Here is a 10,289-nt window from a genome sequence, read left to right as displayed (position 1 = left end):
CTCCATCACTGGCCCCAGAAGAACCCCACGGTGCTCACCACGAAGCTGGACGTACTCCCCGATGTGATCTGCAGCCTCGGGAGAGAGCCCCTTCTCTCCTACCATCTCGCTCCTCACTTCTTCCCACGGCATCTGCAAGGGGAAAGAAGAACATCAGCCACTGCTCCAGGGACATGGTCTCTCCTGGGGATGGGTCTCTGGTGGTCCTGCCCAACAGAGATGAACAGACATATCTGCCCCCAGCAGACCTTTACACGGCAGAACCCCATCAGCGCCAGCGTGGTTAAGAGGTGCATGAGAGAATCAGCAGATCAAACGCTCTTGGAGCACGGTCATATGGCCTTAACTCCATTCCTTGTATACCCAACCCTGCGGCCAGCAAAGCCGTCCAAAAACTTGGGAGCTCCAGGACCAGTGCTTTGGTTTTGATTTCTGACCAGAATCAAACATCGGTACTGTAAAAGCACTGAGTCTGAGAGGTGTTTTGCTGCTGTGGTTTCCCTGGTTAGGTACTTAGTCACAAACACCAGTCAAGGAAGTGTTGCTGATCATGCCTACAGCCGGGAAAGGTGGGAGGAGATGGCTGGGTGATGCAAAAACCCAATGAAAGAAGAATACACTGCAGTTTTCCCCACTGACCAAGGGGTCAAAGGGAACCAAGAGTGTTGATCACATCCAGCTGCACTGAGATAAATCACAGCATATGAAACCAAGGAAATTATTCCATTCTAAAAAAGCCCAAACCTCCCTTCCTATTGCTTCTCCACACATCTGCAACCCCAAAACCTACACTTTGGTCATGCCTTTGCAATAGATCACACTGCTAACGGGACTTAAAGTGAGCCTGCCTCTAGTTGATTCCATTCAATCATCAGACGAGGCCTCCAGAGGAAAACGCAGTTCATCCTTCAACAAAGCAAGGCGAACACACGAGAGAAGATACGTGGCCACTTTATATAATGGGGTTTCACGGGAAGGTTAGGAGCACTTCTTTAAGCAGTCAGCCCACAGTGTCCCCCACATGACTCCAAACACCCCAGAAAGTCACCTCCAAATTCTACTTCGGAACCCAAACCAAGAAAACTGAGTTTTTGGATTGCACCTCATTTTAAGGTTCCTCTTCCTCAGATGTTAGTGGAGGATTGCGCACACATTTATGGACCGATCTGCAGCATCTTTATACCTGACTAGGGCCTACGGTCAAGACAATCAGCTGCAAATAAGGAATTGTACCTACACTGGCACCTTTCCCTCCTCCCCAAGGGGCCTGAATCCCATAGAGACCGTCACAACAGCCAATGCTCTGGAGGCAGCTCGCTGAGCACAAACCTGCGGGTACCTCCTGCCTTGTGTCCTACAGGAGCAGCTGTACCCAGAGGGGGCTGTTCTGCGTCACACCAAACCTCAGTAAGCCATACAAGCACCCATGTCTACACACAGCATGTTGTATAAAAGTACCTGTGCTACATGCCCAAATCAACAGAGGCGTGAATGAAGCAACCAGGAGACGCGGGATGAGCTACCACCGTCTCACAGCACTGGGAAGAGAGATTACGGCACTGAGCACCACATTGTCCCGGTGACCGTGTCCACCCTGCTAGAATGCGGCACAGTCCAGGCCAGGCCCAAGGAGCCCTGTTCCTAGCAAGACATATTGCACTGATGGCAGCCACAGATGAGTGTGAAGAGATGCTGTGGGGGCACACAGTACACCACCAAACAGACCAGCCTTCCCCTGCTGGTTCCCCAGCTGCTGAGGTTATTTTTGAGACCTGTGTTTCTGATCTCTTACTCCTTCTCACGCCAAATCCTTTTCTCTACTTCCAGGTAAAATAGAGAAACCTCATCCATACATGCCCACCTCGCTTCTCTTTGCTGCCTCCCTGCTTCTCCTCACCACCTCCTGAGGGTCCCACAAACAGCCAGAGGTGGAGGAGGTCCCACACACTGCTCAGCGGTGCCCTGATCATGCTGAAACAGCCTGGCCAGCAACACGCACACGCTGCAGACTCCGTGTCCTCGGCAGGGGTGCTAGACATCACATCGCCAATCAAGAACAGCACCAGCTTGCAGGATGGTATTTATGAACCGGGTCCTGGATAACACAACCACTGTGGCAGCCTACTTCCCTGTGGATTTCCACTGAACTCGGCCCTGTCACCTGCAACCTAACTGCCTCACAGACTGTGATTACAGACTGTTGCTTACGATTGCACTTCTCTATTCCTGCACTGCCACAGAGATTTACCATTTATGTCATACTCACCTTGCAACTGAGATCGGACGTTTTAGTAAAGGTTGGAGCAGATTATCTTTCGAGATCCCTTCCAATCTGGCCGTTCTATGATTCCAGGACATGACTGTGATTCCTCACACCACCCGACTGCACCAGATGCATTTGAAAAGGCTTTTCAATGCCCTGGCCCAGTCTGGGGGCAGGTTTTCATGATCCTGGTTCATAAGCACCAGCACATTAAGAAGGTTAAGGTTTGGGATGTTGAACCTCCCATGTGAAAAGCGTTTTTCCCTCCCTCCTTTCCATTTGTGAGGACCTCGTGGGGTACTGGAGAAGAAAGCATAGGATCCAGTTATCCCATGTGACTGCTGCGCCCTGCATGCCTCCCCTCCAGAGAAAGGGGGGGGAACAAGAACAACTCCAAGTTTATCAGCATTTTCCAGCCAGTTCTCATGGACCATGGTAAGAGCAGCCCAGGGGGACAGAGACTCACTGAAACTCCAGCAGCGGCAGTTGCAGCGCAGGGCTCCAGCCCATACCTTATCCAGTTTGTCAACGCTGGAGCAGATCGTTCGGAACTTGCTGTCTGAGACACCACAAACTGCAAACATCCCGTCAAGGATGCGCCGATCGTTGACCTGGGGAGAGGGAGCAAGTCATTATGAACTCAGACAGATGCTTCAGCTGTGTCCAGCTTCTCTCTGGTTTTGAGCACGGAAGAGAAACTAGCAGATGGCTGCCAAGGTATTTGCTGTTTGCAGTTTCTGTCTCCTTCCCATTCCTGGGGAGCTGAGCTGCCTCTCTGACTACAGCAAACCAACTAGCACAACTGACTCCTACCAAGCCTGGTAGAGCTATCACATTCTCCTTCTAGAGCTGCAGACACTCCACTCGCTCAACAGGAGAAAAACCAGTGGGGCCTATGAGCCCTCTCATGTGGACACGTAAAAACAGCTCAGGAACAGGCCATGGACTAAGGAGATGAGTGTTACCCTGCTCTCTCCGTGTAACAAAGGGATATCTGATTATGTTAAAACCTTGCTAAGTCATTCTTTTTAATATAATACAGTGAATTCCATTGTTTAATTACGCTCTGCAATAGTAGGTAATGAAGGCCAAAGGCTCAGCTGGATTCAACATTTCCATGGGTAGTAAGAACATTTACAATTAAATCAGACAGAAACAAAGACTGCTTGGGAGTTTGTAATCCTCCAGCATCAACATGAAGCAGACAGTGGCTCGTGGAAGACACGAATAACCGCAGGCAGGTTATTCTGCTGTTCCCCGTTGCAGGGGTGACTTTGCATCCTCCTTTCACCACTGCCCAAACACACAGTGGCTGGACAGGCAGTTCCCGTGCACAGCTCTTCAGCTCATCCCAGACAGGTTCAAGGGCAGGTAACTGCCCCCCTACCCCGTGGGGGTCGCACATAGGAGCGCAACACCCAGCTCGCACTGCTCACCTCCCCTGCAGAGCCCAGCAACGACCCAGCTCTGGGTGCCTCTTGGAGATGCCACCACCCTCCTGCACATCAAGCACTCCTACCCATCGCCCTCCTACTGCTGTACACCCTTCCCCATCCTGCCTGACCCGTGCACCCAGCACCGTTTGCTGCCACACTGAGTTAACAGAGGTGTTTTGAAGCAAATAGCAAGCTCAACCTACAGTAGGGCACGGCCCTTCTTCTGGAAGAGGCCTCAGCCCCAGAAACGACTTGGTGGGAAGGCAGGAGCCTGCAGACAACACAGTGCACACACTGAGCCGATGTCCCAGCTCCTGATGCCCCCTTAGTAGGGACAAGGGCAGGGATCCTGGGCCACAGCCTGCATTCTACTGCCGGCAGCGAGTATGACAGTCACCTGGTGAGCTGGCTGCTAGACGTTTTGCAGGGGACTGTGGTTACTGCTAGAGAGAATTCTGCTAACTGCAGCCTCAGGAAACCTCCTTGCATTCCCAGCTGAAGGCAAGCCTGCTCTGAGGTCCAGCCTTTTAGGATATACACCATGAGGAGGCAGAGAGGGAGGGGTGAACTTCTGGATCAGGCCTTAGTGGGTGTTACAGTGGGAAGAGGTGCTGCTGCGCAAAACCACAGCAACAACGACTACTGCTTCCCACCGTGGTGCAGAGAAACCTGCCTGGTCTCACCTTAACGAGAAAGTCCCCGAGCTGCAGGTCACTCAGGATCTCGTGCACGATCTTCAGGCACTCGGCATCGGGAATCATTGGGTCGAACTGTCCGGCGATGTCAAAATCCTGGGGGCACAGGAAAAGGCAGTGAGCAATTCAGCATCACTGGCGTGGCTGTAGCAACACAGCTTCAACTGGTAACAGCAGATTTTTTACAAAAAGCACGAGAAATGGGATGTAAGGGAGCACTAGCCCTCGCCCATAGGATCAAGAAGGGACAGGACGTGGGTTATGACCCTCCTGCATCCAAGGCAGCAGCGCTCTCGTATCCACTGCACTGCAAAGAGTTTGTACACTGTGTCGTGGCCAGTGCAGAGTTTGTGAGAAGCCGTTCTGCTTCTCCCTGCTCTCTGCTTCTGGAGGTGTGTGACCTGCTCCCTGCCTCTGACACAGCAGTTTACCGTGTGACATACTTTGAAACAGATCCTTGAAAAACAACAAAAAGGAGACAGCAGAGCGATCATCAGCAGTAAATAAATAGAACAAAGGAACCAGGAAAGGAAGGAGAAAAATACTAATTATTTAGCATGACCTAAATGCCAAATGTTTTGCCTTGATTCTTAGGATGTTCTTTTTTTAATACACATGCCAATCAAGTTAACGATCAGGGAAGAAGACAAGAGAAGCAATCCCAACTGAGCCAAAACCAAAGTTTCAACCGCCAAGACAGAAAAAGAAATCAGAAAGCCTGAGTGGCCTCCACCAGAAATTACCAGGTGAACCAGCACACAGAACTAAAGCCCAACAGTAACAAGTTTCAATAGGCTGGTAGCCCGTGATTAGAAAGCAGCAAAGACAACATCAATGTTCAGAGAGAAATAAAACACAGAAGTAACAAGAGACCTTTTATTCAACTCCTGTTTATGAATCCCCAGATGCAAAGTCTTCAATGAGTACAAGAATAATTTTAATTAAAGTGGGTGAGTTTCAACGTGGCTTCACCAAGCTTCCAAAATAAACCAGGGCAATGGAGGACAAAAGAGATGAGATCACATCAGTTAATCCCTGACCAGCTGAGTGCAAGAAAGGCTGATGCAATCCCTCTGGAAGTTGGGCAAAGCCTGGCACAGTCAGGAAAGTGCCGCTACCACAGTACGTGGCACAGGTGAAATCTCACTGAAAAAAACCAACCAAGGGCTGGTGAATTATGTTTAAGAAAAGATGCAGAAAAAGCTACTAGGCTGAGGAAAGAAGCAAAGCATCTCCAGAGAGAGAAGGTAACAGAGCTTGATTTATGTGGCCTAAGGAGGGGAAGATTTCTCTAAGCATTTCCCAAATGTTTATCTGGGAAAGGGGAAGAATCCGTAGCAAGGGATGACAGCTACCGTTTAAAGAGCTGCACTGCCACAAGGAGAAGTAAGCTATCAGACACAAGTAAGTTTAGGCTGGATATTAGAATACTCTATCTAGCTATGCTAGGAGTGTGATCTTGGAACAGTCTTTCAGATGAGACAGCAGGCAAAGACCCCAAGTTGCTGGAAATGGGAATTCACCAAGCTGGAGCTGGAAGGTATCCACAGGGGTTGTATGATGTAACGGGAATATTCTCAAACAGGAATTTATTTGCAATACAAGGTGCTGGGGACTGTGTTACTACAGCGGAACAAAGCCATTCCTCGGGGCTACCACACTCGTCTGAGAAAGCCACAAAGGAAATTGCTTTCTTACCTGTTCTGTAATTTGGCCTCTGGGTTTTTCCCTTCCTTTGAAAGAAAGCCTGACTAAGCACGGGACAGAAGTAGCCTATGCTACGGGTGAATCACTCGCTCGCCTGCTAACACACCCAGGGGCTCAACTGTTGCCAGATTTGGGATCAGAAGGAAATTCTTCCCCCCCACCAGGCTGGCAAGCCCTGCGGGACGGAGCAAGGAGTTGCCCTCCTCTGCAGTGCGAAGCAGGCCAGATACCTGGGGGCTGTATTACAAAGTTCCCTGACACACCAGCACCCTGGGTCACAGCCATCCTCCTCATTCTCCCGCTCTCAATCTGTTTTCCACACCCACAAGGGCACGCTAAGGAGAAGACTGGTGGATCCTCCTGAGCTTTTCCATAGCCATAGGAAAGACCACTGCAGGGTAATGCAGCCTTTGGTCCTGCTACATCCCCCAAGCGCTGCCCAGCCTCCAACCTCACTCAGCAGCACCCTGGTCAATGACCAAACTCACACACTGGTAGAACTCCCTGTAGCGGCCTCTGGTCATGGCTGGGTTGTCTCGCCTGTAGACCTTAGCGATGTGGTAGCGCTTAATGTTGGTGATCTTGTTCATTGCCAAATAGCGAGCAAAGGGCACCTGAGATGGTAGGGTTAAGGATGGGAACGGGGAGGGATCACCCCACCCAGTTATCAGTCACAGGCAGTGCTGGGTCCTCACTATCTCCCCAACGCCCAGTACAGCGTGGCGCACAGCAACTGCTAAGAGATGGCTGGACTTGCTGTAGCTCCCCACAGTCTCCACAACTGTCCAAGACACAGCCCACACACGATCTCATTAAGTGTCTCTCCAGGCATCGTCCAGCACATCCTCAGGTTAGATCTCCGTCTCACGTGGGCTGTGTACTGCAGCAGCCTGGTCTGGGTCCCCTGCTGTAGGAGAAGCCCCACTCAATACCAGTCTTCCTCATCTCAACATACAAGCGTTACTTCACCGAACAGAAGCAACACACAGTAAATAACTGAGCAAAGGTTCTGCACCCACTGAACCACACTGCCAGCTCATGCTCTCCCTGTCGGTACGGGGTCAGAGCCAAGAGACTGTTCTCCCTCCTCCTCCCTGGCCCTCCAGACAGCACTGCCCCAAAAGGAGGGTGGCAAAGGTGACAGGACCCCTCAGCACCGGCTGTGGCAGGATACTGTCAGGTCGTAGCGCAGGGACAGCAGCTCTCCTCCTTGATCTTTCAGATCATAGATGAGCTTCGAGTCTTCACCGTATTTCCCTGTCAGCGTCTCCTACAACAAAAGGACACACGAACAAACAGCATCTTCAGTGACAGGGGATCAGCCCTAGAGCACACAGAAAACAAGGAGAGAAAGGGAGGACACCTAGGAGATGGAAGAAGAAAACTCAGCCCTCAACACATCACGAGCTTTCAACTGCAGGTTCCCCATCAGCTCAGCTGCCTTGCTGTGTCCTCACTCACCTTCAGCTCAAACACCGGCGTGTCAATGACTTCTGCTCCATGGCGCTTGAAGCAGGTGATGATTGCATTGAAGACTTTCTCACGAATGGCCATTTGCTTGGGGCTGTAGTCCCGCGTGCCCTGGGGCGAGATAAGGCACACACTGGGTTAGAGGCATGCAGTGGAGACAGATGCGAGAGGCACTGTGAAGAAGCCGTCATACTGCTAACAAAACCAGAAAGATCAGGTCCAGACACCAGAGAGTGTGGGAGAGGAGGTAAAAAGCAGCACCAAAACCCACTGGAAAACATCAGGACATAGCTCAGACACAATCTGCCATGGTCTGCAGAGCTAAAGCTAAGTCAGGAGTTTCACGATGCAGGAAACAAAGGAGCTAACACAGCTCCAACAGTCAGAGAGTTCAGTCAGAGCATGGCAGTTCAGCTAGGGTCTGTCCACAAGCTCTGATTCAGACCTATCAGCCAGACCCTGCAAAACGAGCCACCGCGAGAGGTGGAACCAGAGGACAGGCACGCTTTGAAGCTGTGGAACAACCAGCAGCTCTGCAATTTCCAAACACACATAGAGAGAAAACATCTTTTCAAAGTGCCACCCTGTGAGGTGCCCATCTACTGTTCATTGGGATGTGCTCCCTTTTAGTTTCCTTGCTGTTAAGAGTCACTGAATTATTTCAATAACCACCTTTAGGCTCTCAGCAACACATAAATCACTGTTAATTAACTAGACCTCCCACTTTCATTTTCTAGGGACTGGCAGTTGGGCAGGAGGAAGCAGAGAGCAGGCACTTTGTAACACCCCACCTGCACGCCACACGGCAAGGAGCAGCTTTCAGCAGTACCCTGACGTGACTGAGACAGGCTGGAAACCCAGACTGTGTTTCCCTGGCACTCACAGAGCTGCAAAATCCTCTCCACATCTTTGAACAGTGAAACACCCTTCTGATTCCCAGGCCTCGCGGCACAGTTACATTTACAAAACACACAATAAAGGGACAGGGAGACAGTTTTGAGACATTTCCTGAAGCATTGGCATTACCATAACCTGTTTTATTTGTGAGCAACATTCATAACTGTCTCCACGCCACAGCATGGAAACGCAGTTGGTCTCCAGTCAGCTGCTAGCGATGAAACGTTCAGGTCACAAAACATTTCAGCATAAATTGTATTATGGACACTATTCTTAGGGACCTGGAGACTGAAAAGCCACCCATGAAGGAAGGGTCCTTCTGCAAGAGGACACAAATGTCAGCAGCTGGCCAGACCTGCTTGGTAAATGGGACTACCCTCCCGCACAGACTAAGGCAAGCTCAAAAGCCATGAGACCTTTCTTGCTCCCCACATCTCAACGTGGACTGAACATTCCCAGCAAACAGTGCTGGGCACTCTTTGGCTGGCTTATGCTTTGCAGTTCCACCACCGCGAGCCTCGCACCAGCAGCGCTGTGCTTCACAGCACTCCAGGCTCACTCAACCTACCAGCAGCTGCATCCGCTCTGTGCAGGTTAACAAGGAACAGGACCAGCACCAGGATCCTTGATCCACGAGAGCCAATGAATGCAGGTATTAGTGGGGCAGTGCTACAAGAGCTGAGGAGACCTAACCCTAAACTCACCAGGGCAATGCAAGCCGTGACCTTACTTCAAATAGTGCAAGCCAAGCAGATACAAGACCCCTCACGCTGCACAGCTACAATAAAGCTTGACCAAAAGTGAACTTAATTTCCTGACCACACCAGCTAGCGGTTGGCTTGTTACAGAAGAGCCAGAAAGTCTTTAAGTTAGTAAGGTGTCTGGGTTGGATGCTGTCAGCGATATTTTCACCCCTCTCTCCCCTGCTGCTAAAAGCAAAACAGAAATGAGAACAAAAGACAGGCAAGTCTGTGCTGGGGTTTCGCACGCGCAGGTGCAGGGGGGTGCTGTGTGCATGCATGGGAGTAGGTCGTGCGTACAGAGAGGCAGGCGAGTGCATCTGCTAGGGGGAGTTACCTTCGGGGTCTTGAGCACAAACTTGTGTTTCCCCTCATCTCCCCCCAGCTGCGCCTTCATCTCCAGCAGTTTCGCCACCTCCTTCGCAATCTGGGGAGGGAACACGGAGGGAGCTGGGGGTAAGCCCACCTGCCAGGCCCAGCCCCCAGGCCTTCCCCAAAACCTTCAGCCCCAGCATTCCCAGTGCACCCAGACTCCTTAACCTCAATACATCAGCTGCTCCCAGTCTCCCACAGCAGCCAGAGGGGCACTCCCTGCTCCTCTCCAGTTCTCCCCATTTCTGCTACAAGCACCCCCCCAGCCTCTAGCATCCTCCTCCCAGTCCTAACACCCCCCCAGCATCCTTCTCTCCAGTCTAACACCAGTACCACCAGTTCCCACTCCCAGTCTCCCCTGCACCCTCCCCCCAGGCACCTCAGCTCCTCCAGTCTCCAGCCCGGTCCAGTACTCCCATCCTCCCCAACACCACCATCCCTAGCCCAGCACCACCCACACCAGTACTCCCAGTTCCCCACAGCACACCCCCCGCAAGCCCAGCAACCCCAAGCACACCCCAAATCACCTCAGCAGCCCTCTCTCCAGCCCAGACACCAGTACCCCCAGTTTCCCCCAAGCCTCTTTTCCCCATCCCAGCACCCTCAGTGTCCCAGTCCCCTCTTCCCAGGCCAGCTCCCCCACTCCCAGTCACACCCGTCTCCCAGCATCCCGCCCCCAGTCACACTGGTCCTCCCCCAGCACCCCACT

The 10,289-nt window shown here is 51.7% G+C and overlaps 1 protein-coding gene across 1 annotated transcript in view; it reads right to left on the bottom strand.

Moving 5' to 3' along the window:
* The window catches only part of LOC104131911 (histidine--tRNA ligase, cytoplasmic), a 14,499-nt gene extending 4,837 nt beyond the window's left edge, over window positions 1–9,662 (bottom strand). The window contains exons 1-7 of the mRNA XM_035900747.1: window positions 9,546–9,662; window positions 7,563–7,682; window positions 7,276–7,371; window positions 6,590–6,715; window positions 4,383–4,490; window positions 2,776–2,874; window positions 30–132 (exon numbers count right to left, since the gene is read on the bottom strand). Of these exons, the coding sequence (XP_035756640.1) occupies window positions 30–132; window positions 2,776–2,874; window positions 4,383–4,490; window positions 6,590–6,715; window positions 7,276–7,371; window positions 7,563–7,682; window positions 9,546–9,605 (712 nt within the window). The 5' untranslated portion in view covers window positions 9,606–9,662. The remainder of the gene's footprint in view (window positions 1–29; window positions 133–2,775; window positions 2,875–4,382; window positions 4,491–6,589; window positions 6,716–7,275; window positions 7,372–7,562; window positions 7,683–9,545) is intronic.
* Between the last annotated feature and the right edge of the window lie 627 nt (window positions 9,663–10,289).

Source organism: Egretta garzetta, unplaced genomic scaffold, assembly GCF_000687185.1.
Source record: "Egretta garzetta isolate BGI_Z169 unplaced genomic scaffold, ASM68718v1 scaffold521, whole genome shotgun sequence".
Classification (NCBI taxonomy): domain Eukaryota; kingdom Metazoa; phylum Chordata; class Aves; order Pelecaniformes; family Ardeidae; genus Egretta; species Egretta garzetta.
Note: the sequence above shows the minus strand (reverse complement) of the source record. Positions and strands in the feature narration are given on the sequence as shown.